Raw genomic sequence first — 27,852 nt, forward strand, 5'->3', positions numbered from 1 at the left:
ACTTTTGACCGCGCAAATATGGCTGCCGTCAACGTCTGCCATCTATTAGTAAAGTAAAAAAATTACACTTCATTTTAGTATGCTAAATATCACCAAACTAACACTGTATACATTACAAAAGTTCAAATTTGCTGTATTGTAACGCTGACATTATTTGTAATTGTTGAAAAATTAACTAATTTACTTTCAATTTAAATTTAAACTCAATATATGTTGCATTTCATATTATAGATAAATTATTATATTTTACAAAAATTCTGACTATTGAGAAAAAAATATCTGGGTCCACCAAAAAAAGAATGAATTCCAAAATTTATTTATTTATTTTCAGAAATTGTATATTGTATGTATTTTGAAGCAATATAAGCTAATATAACATTAAAAATATTAATAAAATAATATCAAAATGAAATTGAAAATAAAATAATACAAAATAAAAATATAATATGACTTGGTGCCAATTATAGTTGAAAACGGGATTTGCGCTCTTTAAGAATACAAGTGACAGGCAGAATAGAAACCAACCTTAAAGTGGTCATATTTATAGATAAATGTTTTGTAGTTGAGGTTACATTTACTATAACGAAATTCATGTAAAAGTCAATAAGAGAATTTAAATGATATAAAATCATTATTGTAAACGAACGTATAAAGCTTTGAACGAAGTCATTAGATATTGGAAATCATGTCAATAAAACATGGCAAAGATTTAGCATTGTCAATGTTACGAACATTACCAAGAGTGTGTCTAGGTAACATTCGAGACAATCCTGGTTCAAAGAAACCGGTAAGTTTATTTTAACAATATTTATATTTTAATACGAAAAAAATTAGAGTTATTTGTATGTATGGAGCAATAAATAAAAATTTTAATCAGTATTATATAATATAATATTATTTTCAATAGATGTGTGATAATTAGTTTACAATAAATATTTTATGAGTTGTATATTTTTAATAGTCAAAACGTGGTCGAGGGCAACATAATGGAAATAAACATGGAGCTGGTAATAAGGGCTCTGGTCAAAGGCAAAATTTTATGCGTCTTGGATATGAAACTGGAAACAATCCATTTTATTTGAGATTTGGATATCAACCATATTATAAAGGGCACCAGTAAGTTGTACATGAATTGATAGTTAAATATAATTTGTTATTGCAATATGCAGCTTTATATAATGTAAAATCTTGGTTAATGTCCAAGTGAATATTAAGTAGTAAATTAATATTATATAATATTAATATTAATGAATGTAACTTTACATCTACTGAAATGCTATTTCTTTGCATTTTAAATATATTTTTATTTTCATTGTCTTTTGCAAACATTATGGTTGAAAAGATTTTTTAAACAGTACATATACTAGTGTACTTAATTACTGAAGTTATCAGAAAAATTTCCATTCTAATAATTTGTAAGGAGAGTCCAAGTCCTTCAGGTCATTGATTTAGTTGAAACTTTGCACGTTTGTAGATTTAATCATTCAGTTCAAGAAAATATAGCATTATAAGGACAACTACTCAATAGTTTCTGAGATATTTATGATTAGAGTTTTATTATTGCCACTAAACCACAACAGTATTTGGTAATTATCTGAAATAAATCTGTAGTTATGGCAATAATAAAACTCTAATCATAAATATCTCAACAACTATTGAGTAATTGCCCTTATAATGCTATATTTTCCTGAACTGAATCACTACCTCTACAAAAGTACAAAGTGGAACTCCAAAAATCAATGACCTGAACAACTTGTACTCTCCTTGCTAGCAAAAGTATATTATAATCAAGGAATTAAACGGGACAGCATTAAACAGGATATTACGGTAGTTTGAACTTGTGATTAACCTATTGGCACTACATCTATATGAGAGCAGTTAGGTCCATTTATTAACAATAGTTCCTTAGATGACTTTCATTCTAAAAAATGTCAGCATGTATTATATATAATTTTATAGGCAATAAATTACCCTGTGTGCATATTTAATCGCTTTTAAATAAATTTTTACAATTTATAATATGACTCCAATGACCAGAGGTGTTAATTGCTTGCACGTTATAAATGGTTTAGTATTGCTTATAATGCTAAAATCTTACATACTTTTGTTAAAATAATCTCACTTGTCTTACTTTTCTTCTACATTTATTTGTCTTATTCTATCTCTTTGTTCAACATACTTATCAGTGACTTTGACATTTTCTTATTACATATTATCTGTCTATTACGTTCATTCAAACAATACATTCATGATCACTCATTTATTTTTTTAACTTCATTCGTTATTTGAGGTTTCGAATAATCTTGATTAATTTTATTTGATGCATAGGGACTAATACCGATTATATCTGCCACCTACAAAATGTTAAACATAATTATTACAGGAGCACAGGGGATCTCCAAAAATGTGAAATATGTTTTATTTGTAGTGTGTGCATTAATAGCACAACAACTCATTTATCAGTGGCATATTAATGGCCAGTTCTGCTGTCACTAAAAGAATAATTTCAATCAACTAGGATACTTTTCTTAATTTTGTTATTTTCGTCTTAAAGAATCGTTTTTATTAAATAAATACTCATAAAATTAGTAAAATTATTTTTATAATAGAAAAATTGTCCGTATATTCTTACATAGGAATTTCATGTCACTGTCGCATTTTGAAAAAATTCTCCTACCCTAATAATAGGACACTATCATCATCTCAAAAATTTGAGAAGTGTATCCTTGATAGTACGATACGAGGGTCCAGTGAGGGATAATCTACTTTTACCGTCTATCATTCCGTAACATCGATAAAAACTGGCTGGCTAATCTTCAAAGCCGTGCCGCATGCATGTCAAAACACTAAACAAACTACTAGTATTATCAATTAGTTGAAAAAACCAAACTTGACCGTATTCGTACTATTTTTATTTGTGCGTTATATAAATTATTATTGAATCGTGCAGATTAAAATATATATATATATATATTATGTGGCGAAAAAATTGATTTTTTATAATATAATAATTATGAGAGTATTATCAGAGGATTGATAAGATTTTCTTGATGAAAATGAGACCAAACACAATTGTATTTGAATTGCAGTAATGCTCGTTTCAATTTCAATGACTCGTCCCCTCCACTCTCCCGCTACTAAGTGTCTCGAGCTAAGCGTAATCTGATCCTATGAACAAAGACAGTAAGTAAATATAGCAAGAGTAAGCAAGAGAGAAATAATGTGACAACAGTAATAATCAAAGCTCGAGCACTTTTAAAAAGCATTGCACGTAATACGTTGAATCCAATTACAAAAATTTTAATTTCTACATTTTTCACGTTATCTTTATAATAATGATATCAACATCAATATCAACCTCACAGATTAGCGAGGTTCCCTTGATCAAAATGAGTTTAAACACAGAATAAATTGAAAAAATTTTGCTACTTTTCTATTATTTATGCTATCTGGAATATTTAAATTTATTACGAATAAAGATACGCATCCGATTTGCGTCGTGTTTAATCTCATTTTGACCGAAAGGACCTCACCGATCAATTGGTACTATTATTATAAAAATTAAACAATGAAAAATGTTTATTTTTATAATTGAATACGTTCCTTTGAAATGTTCGCGGTCGACCATCTTTATTCCGTAAATTATTTCCTTCTCTCTTACTTTCACTATATGTTTGATTCATTCTTCGTGGAAAGCCCCCAAACTCAAGTTCAGGACAATTCTTGGAATAAGACCGCTACATGCACCGCGATGATTTCAATGCCAACTTCTGACTTATTTAAATTTAAGCGAGCGTTACTGTATTTGGTGAAGTTGTCGAAGAGGTCTCTGTTCATAGATTTTGTTTATTTTTAAGTATACGTGTTGTAAAGGGTGATATTTTTCCTTTGAAAATGTTAATAAACAACTTTAGTTCTGAGATTTTCGAAAAACTTTCGAAACATTGAATTTTATCTATGCTTATATACATTTATGTCCGTAATAATGTATGCGTCAATGTCATGTTCTACATAATCTACATATAACACATCACCGTAGCCGGTAAGTAACCATGTAACGAATGAACTTAAAAACTTCAATTTGTATGACCAACAGCTTCATGGCGACTGAAGGAAAATCTATTTCCAACCAAGACTGATCTTGTACATAGGGAAAAGATACATTCGTCAAAAAGTCCAAGATTATATGATATTGGTGTTAGTTGGAAGTATAGTATTGTATATTTTTTCCCGGCTACCATGAAACGGCCGGTTAGGTATATATGAGTTCATCCATTACATATCATACATTTTGCTGTCGGTCACCGCTGTATGTTTACAGAAACACTAGAAGTGTTTTAGCTTACGCACACGCTGCTATGGATGTATATATGTAGATAAAATTCAATGAAAAGTATTAATAATTTTTTGCGAATATCAAAAACTAAGGCCGAATACCAATTTTTTCAACAGGAAGAGTTGTTCAAAGTATCATCATTTATAACATTTAAAAGTAATTAATATTCATGAACAGGAACCTCATTGAGGTTGACATAACCAAATGTTTTACGACAAATTAATATTATATGCCTGTTTCGATAAAGAAATTACATTATAGAGGCAGTAGTAACTGTGTAGGAATTTCTTCGCTTGGAATGAAAGGATTTAATGGAATAAGTTTTGAGAATAAAGTCAATCTTGGGAACAAAAAGTCATGACATTTTCAAAAAACATGCTACGGAATTTAAGCAAATTTCATTATGAAAGCAGTTAAAACCAGTCATTTTAACTGGTTAGTAAATCCTATGTTAAAAAAAAAGTAGTTCGAATACGTTGTGTTTGGTTTCATATTCATCGAGAAAATCTTATCAATCCATTAATAATAATCTCATAATTATTATATTATAAAAAATAGATTCTTTTTCCATGTAATATGTATTTTGAGTTGTATGATTCAGAAGCAATTCGACATACAAGTGAAAATAATCCGAATACGGTTAATTTTGATCTCATTTTTATCGAGAGTACTTCATTAATCCGTTGATAATACTGTTATAAAGGTACAGTAAGAAATATAAATGTTGTTCGTTGTTAGTATTAATTTATACTATACCGATAACGCTTGTAATACGGGTCGCACTCATTATTGCGCAAAACATTTGGTTTATCTCAGTCACTTTCCTCGTCGGATGATTTGCACATGGTTGGATCTCAGCCTGAGATAAAGATTGATTCGAGAAACAATTCGTTATAGTCTCCTTAAAACGTTCTATGTAGTACAATTATTTTAATAATCAAGTAGTAGTTTAATTTCTGCAAAAGTGTAATTTTAGTTCGTTCGTTTATATTATATTTTCCCTTTTCTTAGAAATTTTGCAATGAATCTGCTGTTCACAATATTCTTATAAAGTAGTTCAATTAATATTTTTGTTATAATCAGTGTATGAATTTGAAAAAACTCTTCGATAGAGATGTAAACAACATTCGATTACGTAGCAATTAAAAGTAATTCAAACAATGTTGTGTTTAATAAATTTTAATTTGTAAACGCTGAAATCTGATAACTTTACAACATTGTAACTAGTAGCTGTCTTTGTACATCGAAGGCAAATCGTTAAGTACGACGTTTTTTAACTGTTTAAAAACTGGAGAATCCAACACTGACCCTTGTTACTCTCGAAGTCTCGAATTATCTAATGTTTGATTAATTACTCGACGTTGCAGTTAATCTTTCCTCGAATAAAGTTAACCGAGATTATTCCATTTTTTAATTAGATAATTTTTAAATTACTTAATTATCAACTGCGTTTTTTCCTTAAAAATAAAAATAAAGGATTCCTTTATCCATATTATATTTTACAACAATACATGGTATGATTTTATAACTAGAGCAATTTCTACAAACATATCATATTAACAAACATAACAATGCGCTAATGCGATACATATTTTGCCGACCACAATGAGAGTCAGATAACGGTGATGTCGGACAGTAACGTATTAATATAACCCGTATTTTTACTTAAGAAGTTTGGATTCTAGAGAACTAGTTGGCAATCTTTTTTGACTTAGAATTAGTACAAACATAATAATTCCTTAGAAGGTTTATTTCTCAACTAAAAAATATTAATAAAATTCTTTCTTAGGCCTACTTAATGATTTTTTTAATGTTTTATTTGGTTGCTTGATCAATTATTATGACATGGAAGGTCACCACTATTCTAAAGTAAACAGGAGAAAAAATAAAGGTGTCAATGGGTTAAAATACTGGAATCCCTTATATGATCCTGAGAAACATGGAATTGCATTTTAAAATTTTTTATTGATTTCAAAACAATGATTAAAAATAATTATCATTGCTATAAAATTTAATATTAAGATTAATGTTATGGTTAAGTATGTTTACATATATTACAGTTTAAGAAGAGAGTATCCACCTTTATCTTTAGAAAAATTGCAATTATATATTGATACAAATCGAATAGATACATCTAAACCTATTGATCTTGTAACTTTAATCAACACAGGATTGTATAATTTTAATGTATTATTCAAGCATGCAGGTGTTCATCTTACAGATGAGGTATTTAATTTCATTTTCTTATGCAACAAAATTAATTTTTTCATGTAAGAAACCATTTGGTTCATTTAAAATAATTTTTAAGGGAGCTGATATCTTTAAAGCAAAAATAAACATAGAAGTTCAATGGGCTAATGAGCCTGTAATAGCAGCAATTGAAAAAAATGGTGGTACTATTTGTACTGCATATTACGATAATCACTCCTTATTTGCATTACATGATGTGGATCAATTTTTCACAACAGGTGAATTTTTTTTTCTTTTGAAGCATAAAACTTAAATAATACCGGTATCATACTTAAGACACATTCAATTATTTAGGAAAACCAATACCACGTAGACTGTTACCACCAACAGATTGCTTAGAATATTATTCAAGTGCAACATCAAGAGGATATTTAGCAAATCCTGAAGAGATTTCTCAGGAAAGATTGGTTTTATCTCAAAAATATGGTTATGTACTCCCAAAAATTGAAGATGACCCAAATTATACAATGCTTACACAGCGTAAAGATCCTAGACAGCTATTTTATGGCCTTGAACCTGGTTGGGTTATCAGTCTTAAGGACAAGGCAATTCTCAAGCCTAAGGCTGAATATCTTAAAGAATATTATTTGAGTTAAAATTCTTTTTGTAGCATACTCTCTTAATAAAAATAAAGAACTTGCTGAAAGAAAGTAATGTATAAGACTGAGCAAGTTTTAGGTTATTCAGCAATGAATGAAAATAAATTTTTTAATTCTGTTAAATAAATAAATTTCATTTATTTCGTCTTTATTGTTTCTGTGCTTAGTTACTCTTAAGAAAAAAACAAGCATTATATGTAAGAATTTATATCTGTTAAATAATTAAATAACATACTTTACACATCTTACAACAAATTAATAAATCAATACCTTCTTCAATTAAATATTTGCATACTTAGTTTCCATGTTATATAAACGTAATATACATAACAAAAAGTATGAATACGTATTGAATAAATTGAATCACACAACTTTTTTGGTTCTTATACGAAAAAGATTATCTAACCCGATACACGTCTTATGCTTCATTTTTTAATATTCTTTGGTCAACACGCAGTCTCATGTGAAAGTCCAAGTTTATGGTGAACACAACCTAAATATTTGACATTTTTGACACGAATAGAAACGTAAGTCGAAGTCGGTTACCTCGTTATCGGCGTGGCTACGCGATGGGGTAGTCTAAAGTCGATGTTCTTCCGTGACAGGTGTGTCGAACTTCTACAGTTTTAACGCCTCCAGCCCGTAACAACGATCTAAACATGGCATTTCGCGTTGAGTCTGAGAAAAAGTATGGATTTGTTTTCAAAAGTCTAATTGCTGGCGGTAAGTTGAAATGTTATTCATATTGAAACATAATTATTTTGTATTTAGTTATTGTACAATAAGAATTACATATTACATTAATAACTTATTGTCAGCTTTTGTTAAAAATTCTACAGTGTTTATTCACAATGTATACCCTTTTAAAATAATATCTATATCATTTACATGTAAAATTTTTCATTATTATTAAGCAATAAATAATAACAGTATGCTTTGGAAATTATAATGTATTTAATGAAACTGTCTAATGATTGCTCAAAATTTTAATAAAAGTACATATTTTGTAGGTGTAGCTGGAATGTGTTCAAAAACAGCAGTGGCCCCCTTAGATAGGATAAAAATATTATTGCAGGCACACAATGAACACTATAAACACTTAGGTAAGAATGATACAACCATGTAAAATGACTGTAAATTATATGAAATATAACTCTGCTATTAATTCATTATACTAGGCGTTCTTTCTGGATTAAAAGAGATTATCCAACGTGAACATTTTTTTGCTCTCTACAAGGGAAACTTTGCTCAAATGATTAGAATCTTTCCATATGCAGCAACACAATTTACTACATTTGAACTATACAAAAAGGTAATTATCAATTACTTCTTCTTTACTGTGTTAAAATAGTTTAAAAAGTAATACCAAGTTTGTTCTGGGTAAAGTGGTTCCACAGAGTGAAGTAACCGTTATTAATATAAAGACATGTTCATAATTTGAAGGTGAGCCATAACCATATAGATTCACTTGTGAATTTATGTATGCATAAATACATATATGTATATATATTATATACATACATTTACAAAAACATACAATAATGTATCCTAAATATAGAAGTATAAAAAAGAGTGCAGAGACCATGGTTATACAAGATAAATGCAACACGTTTGTGTTAAAAAAAGAATTAGTAAACACATGAGACTGCAAGCCAATTAAGTTACATTTAATTTTTATCAGTATCTAGGAGGCTTATTTGGGAAGCACACACATATAGATAAATTTTTGGCTGGATCTGCTGCTGGTGTTACAGCAGTTACATTAACATATCCACTAGACACCATTAGGGCTAGGCTTGCTTTTCAAGTTACTGGAGAACACATTTATAAAGGAATTGTTCATACGGGTATCACAGTTTTTAAAGAGGTAACTTGTATTAATCTGAATCTTAAAAAGTGTTATTCAGAAAAATAATTCATATTTAATACAGTATTTAATATTTAACACTTTTACTTCTGTTTACTTTTTATTGTCACTCATTGAACCTAGACAATATGTGTATGATTTTCTACTAGCAGTTAAAGTGTTAAGTGTAAAGTACAAAATGCAAATAGAATTTAGACTTTGAACATTTATTATCAGAGATAAGAGATCTTAGATAAATTGTGAATATATCAATGACCTATCAATACTTTAGTATCTCTAGCAAACTTACTTTTATTTCTTAAAATACTTGTTTTAAGTAACTTTAAAACAATGAATTAAAAAAAATTATGTTTTTAAATTTATATTTTCGAATTTTTCAGGAAGGCGGTATAAAAGCATTGTACAGAGGATTTTGGCCAACTATTTTCGGTATGGTTCCATATGCGGGATTTTCGTTTTATTCATTTGAGAAGCTTAAATATTTCTGCATGAAATATGGATCAAACTATTTTTGTGATAAATGCGATAAAAATACAGGTATGACAAGTACTAAATTTTTATCGCAAAAACTTTAGTATTTACTATAATAAGCATAATATGTATATTAAATACATCAATTTGTATTCATTTTCTTTTATAAAGCAGTAAATATTTCGACGAACGCGCAATTATATAAATACTCAGACTCTTTGGTTTTCAATTAAAAAAGAAAATTTCATAATTTACAATAAAATTATATTCAATTTCTGATAGTAACAGTATACTGATTAAAATACTTAACTATATTTGCAGGTGGTTTAGTTTTAACTATACCGGCAAGATTATTATGTGGAGGTATTGCAGGTGCTATTGCACAAAGTTTTTCATATCCATTAGATGTTACTAGAAGACGTATGCAATTAGCTATGATGAATCCATCTACACAAAAATATAGGTAATTATGTCTACAAATTTAAAACGTAACTAAAAAGATATTTAACCTTATTAAATGATTTATTATGTAATATTACTGAGTTATAATTCTTTTTTAGTGTTGGTATGTTAGAGACTATAAAACTGATATATATAGAAAATGGTATTGTAAAAGGTCTCTATCGTGGAATGAGCATTAATTATTTACGAGCTATTCCTATGGTGTCAGTTAGTTTTACAACATACGAAATTATGAAACAAATACTCAATTTGGACACGGGAATGAAATTGTAATTTATTTTATGATAGATAGTTTTAATATTCCAACTTCACCTATACAAAAGTACAAAGCACATACAAGAAAGCACAGTTTAACCAATTATAACTAATGTCTAATATTTTTTGAATGGCTATTAATACACAAACATTATTATATTACTTTTATTTTATGATGCAATAAAACAAATGTTTCAATTTAATTTCAAGTTATTAGGAACATGAAATAAGGATTATACTAAGACGAATGATTACAGTTAAATGGTAATTATTCAATATACGCGAAAAAAGGATATTTATTTTGATATACATCTCAGATGTTCATATACAATTCAATGATCATGTCAATTAAAAACTTTAATTATTTTAATGAAAAAGCAGTTTGTGTAACAATATTTTACATATGTATTATTGGTCAAATTTTTGATAACGATGTATAAAAAATACCATCGAATTTTATTGTATTTAAGAACTGAAGACAAAACTAATAATTGTAATATAATTGTATATTTATATTAATAGTATGGTAAAATTTAATCGAAAATTTAAATTTTAGTTAAGGATTAATTTACTATAAACAACGTATCATATATAAGAAACAATATATTTGGTGCAGATGTTGCAAAAGAATGTATGTAACAATAATTGTATTGGAATCGCGGTAATTTTAGGATTATTGAAGGTTTATAAATAAAATATTTTTGTTCAATTATTATACTTTACTTAGATCCATCAAGCACTTTCTTATTATTTAGATATGTTGAAGAGAAGGCGTACAAATTATTTTGATAATCGTAAAAATTATAATTGATATTAATTTTCAATATATTCACGAAATATAATAGCGATATTTATCACATTTTAAACTCAAGGGTTTATCATTTATATATTGGACACTTGAATGTGTGTAATTAATAAACAATGCGGCAATAGATAATTTTTCTCATTACTATTTCAATTTAAAATGTTTGTTTTTAGTCAATTATTTCTTAATAAATGTTTATTTTTGTACATGTCTTTCTATTTTTGGGATCATGTCATTTATAAGTACGATTTTGTTCATAAAAATCCACCTATTTCTATGACATCTTACTTTTCAAGTTTTTAGAATATATGTAAATAATTATTTGCTCAATAATCTTATAATTAATTATTAGTTGTGCTCATTGTATCTTTTGCGTTACTGAAATTCAGTGTAAAAATGATGTAAGACTTTCTAAATATGATAACATCTCTTTATTTCTCTAGCTTTGTATATAATAAGGCGACATAATATCAGTTCACCGCGTACTGTTTTCCTTGCTTTAGCAATATCTGTCTAAATACAGATCTTGTAAGCCTGTTTAATGTTTGTAACTTAATATTTCGAAGGTACCTGAAGTCTAAAAACAGCGAAGCATGCTGAAAGTTAAAAACCAAATACACACACATAATTCACAGTTGTTCAAAGCATTTGTTCAGGCTAATATAAAATGTTGTAAAAGATATAAAAAGCGTTATCTCGAATTGATATATACAAAATGTGGTAAGCATGTCATACACAATAATTATATACAGGTATAAACTGATCATATTACCCCAAATTTATATACACAACAAACGTGTTTGAGACATTTCAAGTTCTGAATTGAGTTTATGCATGTGCATTGGTGATCAATCAATCAATCAGCTTTCAATAAAAGCATGTATCATTTGGTTTACCTTAATTCAAAACTATGAACATTTTATAAAAACCTACAAGTAGGTACATCAAAATTTGATGTTCATTGTCAAAATTGGATTAAAACAGAAAAAACATAAATGAAAACTTGAGAACTCAAATGTAAGCTTACAAAGTTTTGTAGCGAATTTAACAGCTAGTAAGTTTGTTTGCGGTATTGAAATTTATCCATCATATGAAATACTTTAAGAAGAGAGAATAAATACAGCGAATACAAAATTAGCTATACAAGTTCTAAGATCTATTACTGATTTTCATGTAAGGCTTATTTCTAATTAACTCATCTGTTTCTATTATAATACTACGATTTTTTCATTCTATGTAGGAAATTTTATTCTTAGTTTTTATAATCCACTGAATGTGTTTAATACGTGATATAAAACAAACAAAAAAATGCTCAGCCCTGCATCATGCAGAAGGGGTTGCTGTATCCACAATATCATGGTTTCTGTGCTATTTTCTTTTAGATTTACAGTCTTAGTAAATTGCTATAGTGTGCATCTATACATTTCATTTTTTCACCTTATTATTTCTACTGTATCGTTTGTTTCATTATGCATATGCTCAAATTACATGCTTACTTCTATGAACATATGTATTCTGCGAATTCATCCAATGCTCATGTATACAATGCTTGTGTACTGACGAATATGAATGATTTGACACAACACATTAAGTTTGTTTGACTTGCATTACACATGTTTATTTATCAAAAGCATCATTTTATACCTATTAATTAGTAAAAAGGTCATTGGTAGGATCATGAGCAATTAATTTTCAATTTAATGATCGTGAATGCATGAATTCACTCAGGATGAAGTGTGCATTTCACTTAGGAAGTTTTGATAGGATTGATGCAAAAGTTTTGCTAGTTCCTTAAAAGTCACAAGATGGTCGTGCGTTTAAATTCGTATGAGATTTGGAAACCTTTATCTGTTCAAATAAATTCAGAAAATAGAAAAGTGCAACGAATATAACAAAAAAAAAAATAAATACTATACAATAGACACAATCGACCAGTTTGCAGTAAATTATTATTAGTACGATTATAAAAATGTGAGTCATACAAATTATATTTTGATCCACTCAACAAAACAACTTAAATGATAATAGCGAAATTATTAGTTACTATGATTGTAATGAATTATGTGTAATGCTATATTACAATTAATTAAAAAAATCCACTAAAGAATTTATTAAATTGCTTATATGGCACAATTTGTATATGCCAAATTTACTGTTGCATCAACCCTCTTTATATTTCCTTGAGGTGGAACATTTCATGCTCCATTCATATTAATAATTATATGTGACACTCTCTTAAATATAAATTATGATCATTTTGATATACTTCTTGAAACCTTAAACAACATTATTTTAATTTAGTTTACGAAAACAAGTAATTTTGCTCGTATAAACAGTTTCAATAAATTAATATTTGCTCAAGGTTTCAAAACAATACCATGCACATATTTTTGTTCGCGCTACTTATTGCATTCAATCCATGTATTATGTTCATTTTTTTTTCTTGATAATAAAAATACAAGCAGTACAATGAAAGTTGTAGAACTCAATGCTATACGTGAATTTTAATTGGTACGTGTGTACATTATTGTTTGTTTCTTCTTTTTATGTATACAATTAATGTTGTGTCTAGATGTATGGTGTTGGACACACGCCAAATACGCGGATGTGTGTTTTGTCTCTCTGTGAGACACCACAAAGTGAATCATGATATAATACTTGAGACTATAATATGTTGTGTAAGGATAGCTGGAACCTCACACTTTTATTGATGTTCTATCCATAAATTATGTTCAGGGGCATTGTTATAAAGCCTGAATCATTTCCATACCCCTACCTTAATATTTAAATCTGGGGTTTGACTCTTTACAAGAAATAGTCTGGTGTCCGCCTAGTAACATGTGGCTCTCCACGCCTTGGAGCTGGGTCAAATTGAAGGCTGAAAAAATTAGAAATAAGCAACACATTGAGTTTATACATTTAATTATTTTTAACTTGTTATAAATTTATTTAAAACTTACAATGAATATTTTAAAGCATCATCTAATTCCATGATTGCAGCTTGATTTCCACAACGATAGCAATAATTAGGTGCTGAGAATATAGTTACAACATTACGATCATGACACCTGTAACAATAAATATGTGTGTGAGATAAAATAATATGCAGTTGCATACAAATATTATTACAGAATATAATAGATAATGAATAAATACTGGTATGGAGGAAATTTATAAATGAACAATTTTAATAAATATACCAATTGTAGCCCTCCATAACTAATTGATGTGCTCGTGATACTAATGTCAGGCCATTAGAATGATTAAAAGTTTCAGAAATATCTTGTCCAAAAGTATATCCTGCCCCACGAGGAGAAATACCCCACCCTCCTCTATCATCCGGGTCTGACCATAAAAGGTCACACATTGGACCCTTAAAGAACGTAGCCAAATGTTATTTTATATTTCTTAGTTTTCCTTTTCAATCTTGAGAGTGCACACATAAGCACCAACCTCATGTGGTACCTCCTGAAGACGATCTAGGGCACGTATATGATCTAATGTATCAATTGATGGTGATAAACCACCATGCAAACAAAATATTTGACCATCCACTAGTGCAGTCAATGGTAAATAATCAAACAAGTCCGTAAAGAATTTCCACACATTAGCATTGCCATATTTACGTAAACATTCATCATAAAATCCATATACCTGTGTGATTTGTCTTGATTCATGATTACCTCGTAAAATTGTTATTCTTTCTCTGTATCTGACCTAAAGAGATGAGATTATTTTGTTAATTGACATCAGAAGATGAAGGTAAATATCCATAAAATAAACTTAATGCATTCAATAATTCCATGCAAATAATTATGTGTATACATAACTTTACTCAATTTACTAAATTTAACAATTCTTAATTTTTATATGATATATTCATTTATCATAGTAATCTTACCTTGAGTGCAACAAGCAAGGTAACAGTTTCAACGGAATAATAACCACGATCTACATAGTCGCCCATAAAAAGATAATTTGTATCTGGAGATTTGCCTCCTATTCTGAACAGTTCCATCAAATCATGGAACTGTCCATGTACATCTCCACATACTGTTACAGGGCATTTTACTTCTTGTACATTAGACTCTTTAGCTAAGATTTCTTTTGCCTATAAAAATAGATTGAATCTCACAATATTTGATATTGTAAATGTAACATATGTTTTTAACTTGACTCAGTGTCTGTGACTCTCTTTCTCTCTCTCTGTGTGTACGTACACGCACATATGTGTGTAAAATGATATAAAAATCTTATAACAGATTAACCAATAGATATTAATAAAAAATGAAGACATACAGTGTACTTAGTAAATAAAATTATATAACTCTAAATGACAAGTAACAAGTAACAGAAAATATGCAATCATATTCAAATATTGAGTATTACACTACTCACAGAAATAATTACATACCTTAAAAAATACTAAAAAATATTTGATTATTTGTAACAAATAACATATTCCATGATAAAATAATGACCATGAATATAACGATTTAGTTAGTATTTTTGCAAAAAATGTCAAACAAACAATTTCCATTAAAATATATTTTGCACATACATAATGCAAATATTTAAACATATGCTACCAATTGATAATTTATATTGACGATAAGAAAAATGTACTTGCAAATAATGTTAATGTTACATATAAAATAGGAAAAACTAAAATCTAATATTTTGAACATAAAATTATTTTTTAGTTCTTTGCAAATTTGAAAAATGTATGATCATCAACACTATGTTCTTTTATATCTAGCTTAAAGTATATCATTCAAATCAACACATATTTACAAATATGTACACAATGTCAATATTTATATTGGTATCAATTATAATACATTTTGTTTTATGTAACAAACAAATCCTTCTCTGCTTCAAATTTTAAATACAAGAGATTGGAATATTTTGAAATTTTCAACTGATCAATGAACTATTTTTAACAATAATTCATACTTGAATGTAAGAAATACCAATATGTTGAAAAAGGACAATTTAGCAAAATGATTGTAATATAAATATATGAAAGCACTGTTGAAATATACTTATATTAAAGCAAAAAATATCAGTATCATAACAATATTTTTCTCATTATGTCTGGATAACTCTTATAGAAATAGAGGTATCAAAAATTGAGATAATCATTATTAATTTATCAGTATTATTATTATTATTATTATAGTGTATATATTTGTTTTTTCATGACCCATTTTTTCTGTGTAAATTGTACTTCAGTGAATAAATTTATTATAACAAAACAAAATGTTTTTCTGCATTATCTATCAAAACCGTAAAGAGAACTGACAAGAATTGCTGTTCTGTTTTGTTGTAGATCTAAGGTTTCTGTTGGCTTATAGTGAATATCACTAATGTTTATAAATTTTGTATACATTGCATTCATGAATGTATACTCATAACATTACGCTATATTATGTATACTATGTATATATTTTAAGGAGTTATATAAATGTCATATCAGGTAGATGAAAACCAAAAAGATACTGGTATTAATTTCGGTTTTGTAGATTTCGTCACTATAAAGATTTCGGTATGATTTACCCGAAAAATTACCAATATTGAAATAATTTTGGGTTTAAGTCCCTTTGTAGAGGCATTGAAACGTAAAAACCAGCGAGAAATTTATATGCCAGAAGAAATCCTATTCGAAAAGCAACAAAAATAGAATTGTCGGCTGATTCAACAAGCCAGTCAATTTTACAAGCGCTGAACAAGTTGCAGTGGAAGCCTGAATATCAGTGAATGCGGTTGTTTGAGCGTCCGATTGTGATCGAAACGTGAATTTTCATTGAAACCTGAAGTTCGACAAAATTATAAAATGTACAAGATCGATACCTTTTTTTCTCTATATATACAATATACTTATTCAAATTTATAACAATGAAATTCGTAATGACACGTCAAGCCATGTTCAGCGTTATCGTAAAGTACCAGTAAACGAACATAAAACAGCAAATCAGAATTAATCGCAAAATGCGCAAAAGACGTTCCGATTAAGCAGGCATGTAGAAATTGACAAGAAAATAATTCAAGACAGATCGTGTACCTTCTCGCACAGAGTTTTCACTTGGCTTTCTGTTAGTTGTTGGCAGTCATTTAATTGTTCTATCCACTGGTCGAGTTCTTTCAACGATGCTTTTTCCTCCATCGTACAAATCTACGTAAAGTCCAAGAATATCCCGCGCTCTTAGCACGTGTAATAAAAGTAAAGCGAGTCCGTCTCGTAAACTAAATCATTCGGTTTTACTGGAAAAGCTTCTTAACACAAATATCTCGATCAAGCACACACTCACAAAATGGCCGATCGCGAGTACTGACGGTGACGTCATACTCAATTCATGCGTGCTTCACTAACTATAACCCGGATTACCATATTGACCAATCACCGTTCACGTTTATCGCACGTTACCCAATGACGGGCCGACTTTGCTGTTGTCGCGCGTATCACCATTGTGTATATCTGTGAAACTCTGACTGCATCGTTTTAATGACGGTGATTACGTTTCTTTCGAAAACATCAGAATTTTGAAGTATCATATAAATGTGAGATAAAATCTAATAAAAATGTTTAAGTATGGAATATGTGGTGGTTTTAAAATTCGGACGTGAATTTAACGTGCCAGTTTTTGTACACGTCAAATTTCAAACCTCACGGTTACAAGTTCACGCGCGGTTGTTGGAAACTATTTCACTCTGTCAAAAGATGATCAATGTTTTTGCGGTTGCTTATGTGTCAAATCGTATATAGAACTGAGTAAAATATACCTTTCAAGAAGTAAATAATAAGCGGCTTATTTTATTTCCAAAACTGAATCATTATTTATAAAATAAAATATCATTTCAATTGGCTTTAGAAGTGTGTGACAAAATATAGAACTATTTTTAGGTTGTGAACATCTGGAGACCATATAATTATAAGCAAGAATTATTTAATCAAATGTAAGCACGTTTCTAAATAGTTTTTGACCATTAACGTATTACTCTTACTTCTATTTTTCTTATCCTATTTTCATAATTATAAGATTTTAAATATTTAAAATTGTTCAAACTATCAAATGAATATTTTACATCATTTACTTATTATTGAAATAAAATTATTTTATTTTATAAGTTCTCTTATACTTTAATTTAAGAAACGTGAAAGTTCTACAAACTTCATAAAATCTAAAATCAAAGATAACATTAGAAGGCATTAGGTAAAAGTTCATTTTTGTAGGATATACACATGATGTGTGGACTCTTTCAGTTTTTCTTAAAACTTGATCAAGTCTAGTTTGTAAAATTTTCTTGTTGTCCTTAAAAAAAAAATAGTTATTGCGAAGTTATTTCATTAGAAAAAAAGGTTTAATAACATTGATCAAATTATACATAAACTAGTCTTATTTTATAATTTCATGTAATCATAGTCAATATTATTTAATACTTTTGTAACCATTAATAGCTAAATATAATGTAAGATTTCAAGAAACTTTATCATTAATGGTTCAATAGAAAGAGACACAATAAGCATATAAAAATAACATTAATCTCCATATTACAAGAGTTATAAAAATTTAAGTTAAATGTTATTGCACATAGTTCATAAATTGGTGTGGTTGGCAAAGTGTTAAGTTATTTTTTGTATATGGTTGAAAATCATTTTAGTTCCAGTTTGTAAGGTCATTTTATTCATAAAGCTAACAAACTAGTCTCCAACTATTGTATTAGTATCTAATTATTGACGAAACGATTTATTTTATTCCATCTATTTGCATAAGGAAATTGATAGTCTGATATATTGCGGTAACTGAATGACATAATTTGTGAATATAAAGCATGTGACAAATATGTATTTCTGTAATCTCAATATATTTTGTGTGTACATCAATGAGCACAAAATTACATTCCAAGATTTAAAATTGTTTAAAGAGAGTATATAGAATAGTAAACACTCTGCAGAAATTGTAAATTTTACTGTGACATTGAAATCTAAAATGATTATATTGAATATTTCATATTGAGTATTGAATATCAAAATTAAAATATTTAAATTAGTTGTAGTTTATTTTTAATGTCTTTGCATAATTATTGTTTAATTACTTTTTATATCCTTGTTAATTAAAATTAAATATATACGAATAGTAAAATCAAATGAATATTTTCCCACTTTTAAATTTTTACATTTATATAGTTATTGTGAACAAGAAATTCGACATATATTTCATAAAGTATTTAAAATTAAAGAGCTTATAATCCATAACTATGAAAAGACACAATTAATCATGATTCTTTATTCAAAAAGCTTTCTAACAAAATATGGAAACAATTGCTCTCTAAGGATTTATATAATTTTTCTGAAATGTTGTATTTCTTAACTATTAAAAGTAATAAGCTATTTTTATCTTTCAATGATACACTACTAATAAAGTGTAGAATACAAATAGAGGAATGCACTTTTTGTCAAAAGACAACCAATTATTTCATATCTTCTATTAATAAGGCTGAAGTATATTTCTGATATTTTCTTTCTGCTAAAAATAGTCTTTCAAAATAATACTAAGAGGTAAATGACAAAGTCAATAGACACAGTTTGAATAATTATCATTACACGGTGATCTACTTTGTGATATTTCATCATTCATCTGCAAAGTGTTGCATCTAATTGGACAAGCCATGGCAGCAATAATTTCATTTTTGTCCTATAATTTAAATCTGTGGCAATAGGATTATGTTCTAAATAAACAGTCTGTAATTTCTTATTGGTCGTTAAATTGTCTACACTTGCCCAATCTTCAATTTCATTATTATTTATCTGTGAAATATATTAAATATGATTAAATGTTGTAATAAAAATGCAATCAAACTTTTGATGGTAAAATAAAACATTATTCTTACCCAAAACTCCTCTAAATCCTCAAGATGATCAATATTTTGAACCTCTTTTATTTTGTTATTTGCTAAATCCAATGTAGTTAATCTTGGACAGTTTGATAGTCCTTCAATGTAGATTATCCCATTTTCAGATAAATACAATTGATCCAGCTTTTGTAATTCTTCTAGATTCTCTATTTTTATAATGCGATTACTTTGCAGACTTAATAACTTGAGATTTTGTAAACTTCCTAAGTTTTCAATCTTTGTAATTTTATTTTTTCCAAGGAACAAACTTGTTAGATTATCAAGACCCTCAAGATTGACGATCTCTCGTATTTTATTATCGCCTAACTCAAGAGTTGTAAGATTCTTCAGATGTGACACATTTTCAATATATTTTATTTTATTTGATGACAGGAACAATTTCTGCAGGTTCAATAGATTATCTAATCCTTCTACCTTTCTAATACGATTGAAAGATAAATCTAAAATTCTGAAAATGTAATTATTCCATATTAAAATTCACTTATATTAAAAAAGTATGAAAGGACAATTAATTAATCAGTCAATTATTATAAAAAGAGAAAATAAATCTTTTATATTGCTTAAACTACGTACTCCAAATTTATAAGGGCATCTAAATTTTCTATAGTAACAATTTGATTATCCCTTAATTCTAATTCAACCAAAGTCGTAAGGGTATCAAGATTCTCAATTTTCTTGATCAAGTTCCATGTAAAACATAATCTATGTATTTTCCGCAATGGTTCTAAATTTTCTAGTTTTGTTAACCTTGAATGATTGAAATCTAATTCCTAAAATATAAATAAAAATAATTATACATATAATAAACATGTGTGATAAACAAAAGGAACTGGTATTAAAAGAATTAATAACGAAAACAAACTTCGCTATCGGGATCTATAATAAGAATCTTTTCCGGCTCTTCGTTTTCGTCATTTTCGTTTTTTCCCTCGATTTCAGCCGAATCTTCGTGTTTACTGTTTTCTAAAACAGCAAAAATATTTTCGAAAATAACTGTACATTCGATGTTTCCATTAATCATTATAATAAATGATTATTGTACCATTGTGTGCCATTATTATTCAGTATGTTTAACAATGATTCTGAAAATTTAATTAATAGTTCCGACTAAACACTGCGTAGAAAATTTTGATTTTACTAGCTCTTAGGAATACAATGTAAAATGCGGAAGAAGCCACTGCACTAGTGGTTTGAACAATTTCCAATTGTATAAAGTTTGCACTGTGGTAAGTTCTACAATGTCCTGCATATGTAAATGATTATATTCCGCGAATGACAACTAAGTTGTGTACTACATAAAACTTTACATTGCTTCTTCTCGGTCTTATACTTTTTACAATAAAGGGTAGTTCGCGTAAAATCGTTCTAAAGTTTTCGTATCTAGAAACTTTAGGGTATTATGGTAACGAAATAACAACCATATCTCGTAGTCTGATAAAAAATTTGTTCTTTTTTAGCTTACATTCTGTCGCTTTCGTAAAAAAGGAACAATTTTGTCAATAAAATCGTAACCGTTCCCATTGAACGATAAGAATTTGATATTATAATATCCGTTCAGTGAAAACAGTCATGAGGTACGAATTTCGCAGTATCGATCTGACAATGTTAAGGTTGACATCAACACATTGTCATTATTATAAAATTCAACCGTTCAAATGAAAATTGTTTTTAACGATACCGACATTAAAAGAACGCGCATTCTTACAATTAATTTGATCAAAAAACGAAGAAAACAAATATGAAAATTTGTACATAATGTAAGAAAAAATCTAGGGAAATTCTAAATAATAATATTTAAAATCATTAATAATTTCATTTTTGTATTTTGTAGAAAAAGATAAAAATGAAGAAAAGTAATTAGATTTATATAATTTTAACAAGAGAAAATATGTGTAAGAAATGATAACAAAAAATTGGAAACAAAAAGAAATTGAAAAGTTTCGCGTACGTATTTCATCAATGAGTACTCCCGTTTATATATCATTGTCGCGTCCGTGACTCGGATTAGTAGCCAGTCTAGTGAAGATGGCTGAAAACAATGGCACTGGTTATTGAGCTAACTTTGCGTTCTCCTGATACTTGTCAACAAAGAAGTTATCATTAATTAAATAGTAACTGAAGCACACATCATAGTCACACGTGAGTACAGTTTCTCTTCTTTTTACTCTTGCTAATCAAAATTTGAATCTTCTCATTTAATATCCTTGGCATTTAACGCTGTACGATACAGTAATCGTGCTTTTCATGTTTTACTGCTGTCATCTAGACTCGGATTAGAGAGAACATTTTGAATTTATTTTAACGTGTTTGAAAATTGTTTTTTTGCAATCTTCATTTTATGTATATGGGCTTTTGTAAATCATAATATCTTACAAATGTTTGTGCACTTCTACAATGTAGTAAGTTGATAACTATTTTAAAGAAAAATATAGTTCAATTTACCTTAGAAACTTATTATTTGTTTAAAAAAATAGTATCATTTAATCTATACTTACTGTATTGAAGTACAACATTTACGTTCAAATAATATTAGTAATCATATTTCTGTGATATGCAGTTCCATGTAAAATACTATTACAATTTATGATGTATTTTTAATCGTTATATAGCAGAATGGATTGCTTTACTTTATTATCACTTTTTACTAAGATCATCGCTTTAGTTCGGTCATTATTTTCTATACAGTTTGTAAAATTTTTTATTTTTGCATGTCTATTTGTACAGAGAAGAAAATTGTTGTTAGCAACTAAGAAATGCTAATTATGAGTAGAAAGTATACAAAAACTGAACTATTATTTATTATGTATTGTTTAATGTTCATGATTCTTTATGATTAAAATAGAACGATATCTGTTTAAAGGATAATTACAGATCTATTACTATAACAATCAATAGGAAATCACCAGTTTATTTAATGGTAACAGGAATAAATAGATTTATAAAATTAATAAAATATTTTTATTACAGCCAATATAATGCTTAAATTGAGTTAAAAATTTAATTTAGGTAGAAATAGAATAAATAGATAAGATACATTTTTGTTATTTAAAATATGTAAATAATTACAAGGCTATAACTTTGCAAAAAAAAGTAGATTTCTTATATTCATAACTTATTCTAAATGTTTAAATTACTTTAAAAAATATTACTTTATACTTAATATTATATAATTTTATCAATTTACTTTTCTTTTTAATATTGTATAAAGATGATAGAAACAACATTTTTAGTACTATTATTATTATTATTTTCAGATATATATTATGGCAACTGCTATTCAAAAGAATGGCATGAAACCTTTAACAAACACAATAAATCATGTAGAAGATGTAAATAATTTAAACAATACGAACATATGTAAAGAAGAGAAAGATGAAAGATTGTTCGATGGGCAAATCCAACCTTATATGGATCCTCCTGAACAGGAACCTCGCGAGCTGGATATTGTTATTAATAACGTAGTTTGCAGCTTCAGCGTTAGGTGTCACTTAAATTTACGAGAAATTGCGCTTAATGGATCTAATGTGGAATATAGAAGGGAGAATGGGGTACGTTTCAAAGCAATCTTGCTTTTTTGTAACAAAATATATTTATGTAATATGTTTAGTGATGTATTGATTTTAAATATATCTATATGTTTTAATGATTTATGTTTGATGTATTTTTAATTGGAATTTCAAGTTTTTGTACAAAAAATTCAAAATTATGATACTAAGTTCATAAAATAATTAAGTTATGAGTGGAAAATATTATATTCGAGAACAGAAAATATTGATCATTTCATTCCTACTGTACTGTTTAGCTATATTTTTCTGTTATCTCTTATGTGTTTGCATTGTCCCATCGTTGTATTTGGAAGGTAGAAAGTGCAAAACTGAAGGTATATACTCTCTGTTTCTCAAGTAGGTAGACAAGTTAATATGGTGTAAAAAATTAATGGGAATTATGTTTGGTATGATTCACATTTGGTGAAATAATCTTGAGTGGCTAATCTTTTTAACTGCTAGTATAATATATGTGTATATATGTATATGTATGTATACATATTAATGTTATATACACAAACATATATATATGTGTATATATATAGACTGTTAATTAGAGAACAAAAAACCATAAATAATTTAAATACTTCTCACATCCAATTTTTTATTCTTTACAGTTATTGATGAAAAATTATAACTATTTTTTAATAAATAAATACACTTGTTTTTGATTCTGTTTCCATCTCTAAATCATGTAAACTCTTTGATGTTTCATAACAATTCAAATATAATACTTTTAATATAAGCATATTGATAATGATATTGATCTAAAAGTAATATTTGTCTTTATTTTTATTTGGTATGAAAGTATTGAGAAATAATCTATTTCAAGGTGTGTAACAGTTTCAGTTAAATTCTAAAATAAATAGATGTATTTTTGTAAAAATGATATATTGTGGTTTCTTCTAACTTTATTCTACACTTTCTGACATATAAAGATAGAAAGAATGTTATTTACATATAGAATATTGTTTACTATATTTATACAAAAAATATTATTTTACTTTCAAATTGGATAGAGCAATTTGGTTTTAGCAAACAATATTAAATGGTAGTTATGAATGTCTTTCGTACATGTGCACATGTTGTAGATGATAACAATGAAATTGAGGAGACCCTATACTACTGCTTCTATATGGTCTTCTGGTAAAGTAACGTGTACTGGTGCAACCAGTGAAGTTCAAGCAAAGATCGCAGCTCGCAGATTTGCTCGTTCGCTTCAGAAACTCGGATTCAAAGTGCGATTTAACAATTATAGAGTGGTCAATGTACTAGGTACATGTTGCATGCCATTCGCAATCAAGATAACATCATTTTCTTTGTATCACAAAGAAAATGCAGAGTAAGTATGTTTAGCTACATGCACACATGCACAAATATATATATATATTAATGTGTATGTGTAAAATATCAATCATAATGAAAGTATTACAAAGGAATTAGCTTTTATCCATATTTTATTACAATAGTTTGCTTACATACGAGAATATTTATTAACACTGTTTATTATGCTTAGTTATGAACCAGAATTGCATCCTGGTGTTACGTACAAGTTGAAAGAACCAAAAGCCACATTGAAGATATTTTCTACAGGCAGCGTTACTGTAACTGGTTTGTATTAGTAATTAATTAAAATTTCTATAGATTGTATTAAAATAAAAAGTATAAAAAGATATGTATTATTATCTTGAGTATATACTAATTTTTTGTTTACTTCTATATTTAATGATTTTATTTTATTAAATACTATGTAATGAATATTGCAGCTCCTAATGTTGCTGCTGTCCAAGCAGCAATTGAATACATTTATCCACTAGTCTATGAGTTTCGTAAAGAAAGAACAGCAGAAGATGAACTTGCTTTGTCATCAAAAAAGCGTAGATTGGGAATAAGTAAAAGAAATCACGAAGAGTTCCTAAATGACGCAGAGTATGTATATGAAGCCATGTACTCGGAGGAGGAAGAAGAAGCTGAAGGGGGTGAGAGTGATGCCAGTTGGGACTGATCTGTTTGCTTTGCTGCTCTTCTGTTAATTGTGAAACTGTTATATCTTGTTCTTTGAAAAATAGATATGCACTGCTCTGTGTACAAAAGTGTTATCGTAAAGAGTGAAGTGAAGCATTCGTTTTCTCTTAGTGAAAAGACAATGTGTGAGTGCCAGAGACAAATATGCACGTATGTGTGTTTTAATTACAGTTACATTAATACTGAATCGAACTGAATTCCATTATCAAAACAATATTGTCGTAATTTACTTTCATTAATAATATATATATGTACATAGATACATTTATACATGTATGCATCTATGTACATATAAATATTAAACATAGAAACAATGTTACACACATAATCGTTTTGTTTTAGCAAACTTAAATGTTCATTTAAAATTTCTCGTTTTCTCTCATTTTTTTTTTGTTGACAAAATTTAGTATATTTAAGTGATTAGAAACAGCTCTAAAAAGGGCTTGTTTGTAAGTATACTCCTCTACATTTAGGTAATGAAATAATACATGCTTCTTAAGTTTTTGATTATATATAATCAACTGATTATGTACTGAAGTATTGTGGCAGTAATCAAAAGCGTGTATATTTTACTGTCCTTTGTTCTACTTCTTTCTACTCATAGATGTAATCTATTTTTGCTTAATTAACATATTGTGCCAAAGATGGATGTTCAAAATTTGAGGCAAAGTGATCAAAGCGACATCTAAGAAGCTGAAAATTTTGTTCATTATAATAATTAGCTTTTCTATTGCAATGACACATTTCAATGGATGTTGTGAGAATACTTTACAACGATCTTTTTAGTTTTCAGTATAAATACAAAAAAGTCATACATAATAATTTGATATATTAATTCCAAAATTATTTACAATTTCATGGAATACACTAAAAGCCATTGTGCTAACAACAGCCTATCTTCAGTTGCATTAAGTAAAGAAAAGCTCTTTTCATTTAATGCCTATTTGCATTATTAAATATTTGTGTTTAAGCAACTGTGGGCTGTTTTTAGAAAATACAATAGGAAATGTATAAAATTGATATTAAATTTAAAAATTAATTCTGTAAAAATGATGCAGGCCTGATTGCAGTTTTCTAGAATATGGTTTCATTATATACAGTTATATTTACAGGCTAGCTTCAGAAACAAATTCTAGTTTAGAATAACTTGTCAATTAAATCTCTTGTTTTTGTTGTTAAAAAAAGGAACTCCTTGAAATGAGTTGTAAATTTTAATTAGATAATGCGTTTAATTCTACTTTCTGGGAGTTGCAACAGAAGTATAGAGAATACAATAGATTACAATAAAATATTACTTACCATTTCCTATATTACTCATCTACATGTAAGATCTTACTTATTTATTTGTCACTTGCAGTATCCTCATGACGATAAGTGCATTTGAATCATGTCATCTTCGTCACTGTTGTATATCATAGTTTGAGGAACAATGAATATTATATATATGTTTTCTGCTATTAATGAATTACCAAAATATTCAGCGATTAAAATTTAATATTTCTTAAACATGAGAAGCTTGACTGACACATGGCTATTTTTAAGTTCTGTTCGATATAAAAAATTGCGAGTATATATGAAACAAAATTTTATACAAACAGCATAATGTAAGAAAGAAACGTTCTTCGACTATTTTCTAATTATTTAAGTACAGTAGTATGGACTTACATAAGACATACTTGTAAATAAAACGAGTTCACCAGATACACTGGTAAGCAATTAATTGTATACTTCTTAATGATTACTAAGCAAAATGTGTACTTTGTAATTGTTATTAATCATATACACTATTTATGATCCCTTTCGTATCACAAGTATGTGTTTGTGAAGAAATATTGGCAATACTTTTCGATATCATACAATAAAAATTAATCTGTACCTCGTGCCATACAAAATACTATTCGTATACTAAACTTAGTTGAATTTTTGTAATTTCTTATGATTTACTGTTTATAAGCTAAACAAATTTTTTACAAAGAAGCTATAGTCACTGCCCTTCATATATTCAATGCAGAAATTAAAAAGACTTGAACTTGATTAAGAACGTGACATTAAGTAACAGAGTGTTTTAGTTAATTTTAAATTATTCAGTTATTGTATACATTGAATGCAATCATAGTAATGAGAATTGTTACTTTAAAAATTGGAATAATGTCAAAATCACTATGCAATTATTTATAATTTTGCTTAATTTTATTAGCCAGGTTTACTATCAATAATTCATTTAATAGAGATTATAATAATACAATATTTATAATTCAATATGCTTTGTAACATAATCATTTCACATACAATTTCGAATGAAATATTATTGGCCTCTATTC

The 27,852-nt window shown here is 27.8% G+C and overlaps 4 protein-coding genes across 12 annotated transcripts; 2 read left to right on the forward strand and 2 right to left on the reverse strand.

Annotated features, from left to right (window-relative positions):
* Positions 1-527: 527 nt before the first annotated feature.
* Positions 528-10,546, forward strand: LOC143154145 (solute carrier family 25 member 16-like). Of its 5 annotated transcripts, none has more exons than XM_076326013.1 (8): positions 977-1,116; positions 7,709-7,908; positions 8,196-8,288; positions 8,364-8,497; positions 8,867-9,052; positions 9,433-9,589; positions 9,845-9,986; positions 10,084-10,545. In XM_076326013.1, exons 2-8 carry the CDS (start codon positions 7,845-7,847, stop codon positions 10,256-10,258), a joined length of 951 nt encoding a protein of 316 aa, XP_076182128.1. In that variant the 5' UTR covers positions 977-1,116; positions 7,709-7,844; the 3' UTR covers positions 10,259-10,545. The 5 variants fall into 5 exon arrangements, with proteins under 5 accessions (XP_076182132.1, XP_076182128.1, XP_076182131.1 ...); XM_076326016.1 differs by lacking the exon at positions 977-1,116 and adding an exon at positions 7,185-7,382 and having other exon boundaries at positions 7,791-7,908; positions 10,084-10,546; XM_076326015.1 differs by lacking the exon at positions 977-1,116 and adding an exon at positions 7,185-7,382.
* On the reverse strand, positions 7,329-17,374 carry Mts (protein phosphatase 2 catalytic subunit mts). Of its 4 annotated transcripts, none has more exons than XM_076326021.1 (7): positions 17,110-17,374; positions 14,947-15,156; positions 14,499-14,762; positions 14,246-14,418; positions 14,006-14,113; positions 13,822-13,923; positions 7,329-7,838 (listed from the first exon to the last, which is right to left on the reverse strand). In XM_076326021.1, the coding sequence occupies exons 1-6, from the start codon at positions 17,209-17,211 to the stop codon at positions 13,851-13,853; spliced, it is 930 nt and encodes a 309-aa protein (XP_076182136.1). In that variant the 5' UTR covers positions 17,212-17,374; the 3' UTR covers positions 7,329-7,838; positions 13,822-13,850. The 4 variants fall into 4 exon arrangements, with proteins under 4 accessions (XP_076182136.1, XP_076182134.1, XP_076182135.1 ...); XM_076326019.1 differs by having other exon boundaries at positions 7,329-7,863; XM_076326020.1 differs by lacking the exon at positions 7,329-7,838 and adding an exon at positions 9,834-9,970.
* A 2,101-nt stretch (positions 17,375-19,475) lies between these two features.
* LOC143153698 (uncharacterized) lies at positions 19,476-21,392 on the reverse strand. 2 transcript variants are annotated; one of them, XM_076325157.1, is made up of 5 exons: positions 21,004-21,386; positions 20,824-20,924; positions 20,535-20,731; positions 19,938-20,409; positions 19,476-19,854 (listed from the first exon to the last, which is right to left on the reverse strand). In XM_076325157.1, exons 1-5 carry the CDS (start codon positions 21,014-21,016, stop codon positions 19,681-19,683), a joined length of 957 nt encoding a protein of 318 aa, XP_076181272.1. In that variant the 5' UTR covers positions 21,017-21,386; the 3' UTR covers positions 19,476-19,680. The 2 variants fall into 2 exon arrangements, with proteins under 2 accessions (XP_076181272.1, XP_076181271.1); XM_076325156.1 differs by having other exon boundaries at positions 20,824-21,392.
* A 206-nt stretch (positions 21,393-21,598) lies between these two features.
* Positions 21,599-27,780, forward strand: Trf2 (TATA box binding protein-related factor 2). Its single transcript, XM_076325241.1, has 6 exons — positions 21,599-21,718; positions 21,793-22,100; positions 23,216-23,509; positions 24,598-24,848; positions 25,023-25,117; positions 25,273-27,780. Exons 3-6 carry the CDS (start codon positions 23,225-23,227, stop codon positions 25,509-25,511), a joined length of 870 nt encoding a protein of 289 aa, XP_076181356.1. The 5' UTR covers positions 21,599-21,718; positions 21,793-22,100; positions 23,216-23,224; the 3' UTR covers positions 25,512-27,780.
* The last annotated feature ends 72 nt before the right edge of the window (positions 27,781-27,852 follow it).

This window comes from Ptiloglossa arizonensis, chromosome 13, assembly GCF_051014685.1.
Source record: "Ptiloglossa arizonensis isolate GNS036 chromosome 13, iyPtiAriz1_principal, whole genome shotgun sequence".
Classification (NCBI taxonomy): Eukaryota; Metazoa; Arthropoda; class Insecta; order Hymenoptera; family Colletidae; genus Ptiloglossa; species Ptiloglossa arizonensis.

What these genes read in the sequence shown, in the direction of transcription:
- LOC143153698 (XM_076325156.1), bottom strand. Translation starts at nt 20,982, where the DNA reads ATGATTAATGGAAACATCGAATGTACAGTTATTTTCGAAAATATTTTT. An exon ending in GATGCCCTTATAAATTTGGA is followed by an intron (nt 20,410 to 20,534) that starts GTACGTAGTTTA and finishes TTACATTTTCAG; the next exon opens with AATTTTAGATTTATCTTTCA. An exon ending in AGGATTTAGAGGAGTTTTGG is followed by an intron (nt 19,855 to 19,937) that starts GTAAGAATAATG and finishes TATATTTCACAG; the next exon opens with ATAAATAATAATGAAATTGA.
- LOC143154145 (XM_076326013.1), top strand. Translation starts at nt 7,845, where the DNA reads ATGGCATTTCGCGTTGAGTCTGAGAAAAAGTATGGATTTGTTTTCAAA. An exon ending in CAAAAGTCTAATTGCTGGCG is followed by an intron (nt 7,909 to 8,195) that starts GTAAGTTGAAAT and finishes CATATTTTGTAG; the next exon opens with GTGTAGCTGGAATGTGTTCA. An exon ending in CATTTGAACTATACAAAAAG is followed by an intron (nt 8,498 to 8,866) that starts GTAATTATCAAT and finishes AATTTTTATCAG; the next exon opens with TATCTAGGAGGCTTATTTGG.
- Mts (XM_076326021.1), bottom strand. Translation starts at nt 17,211, where the DNA reads ATGGAGGAAAAAGCATCGTTGAAAGAACTCGACCAGTGGATAGAACAA. An exon ending in TGAAAACTCTGTGCGAGAAG is followed by an intron (nt 15,157 to 17,109) that starts GTACACGATCTG and finishes CTATTTTTATAG; the next exon opens with GCAAAAGAAATCTTAGCTAA. An exon ending in GATGCTTTAAAATATTCATT is followed by an intron (nt 13,924 to 14,005) that starts GTAAGTTTTAAA and finishes TAATTTTTTCAG; the next exon opens with CCTTCAATTTGACCCAGCTC.
- Trf2 (XM_076325241.1), top strand. Translation starts at nt 23,225, where the DNA reads ATGGCAACTGCTATTCAAAAGAATGGCATGAAACCTTTAACAAACACA. An exon ending in AATATAGAAGGGAGAATGGG is followed by an intron (nt 23,510 to 24,597) that starts GTACGTTTCAAA and finishes CACATGTTGTAG; the next exon opens with ATGATAACAATGAAATTGAG. An exon ending in AGGCAGCGTTACTGTAACTG is followed by an intron (nt 25,118 to 25,272) that starts GTTTGTATTAGT and finishes TGAATATTGCAG; the next exon opens with CTCCTAATGTTGCTGCTGTC.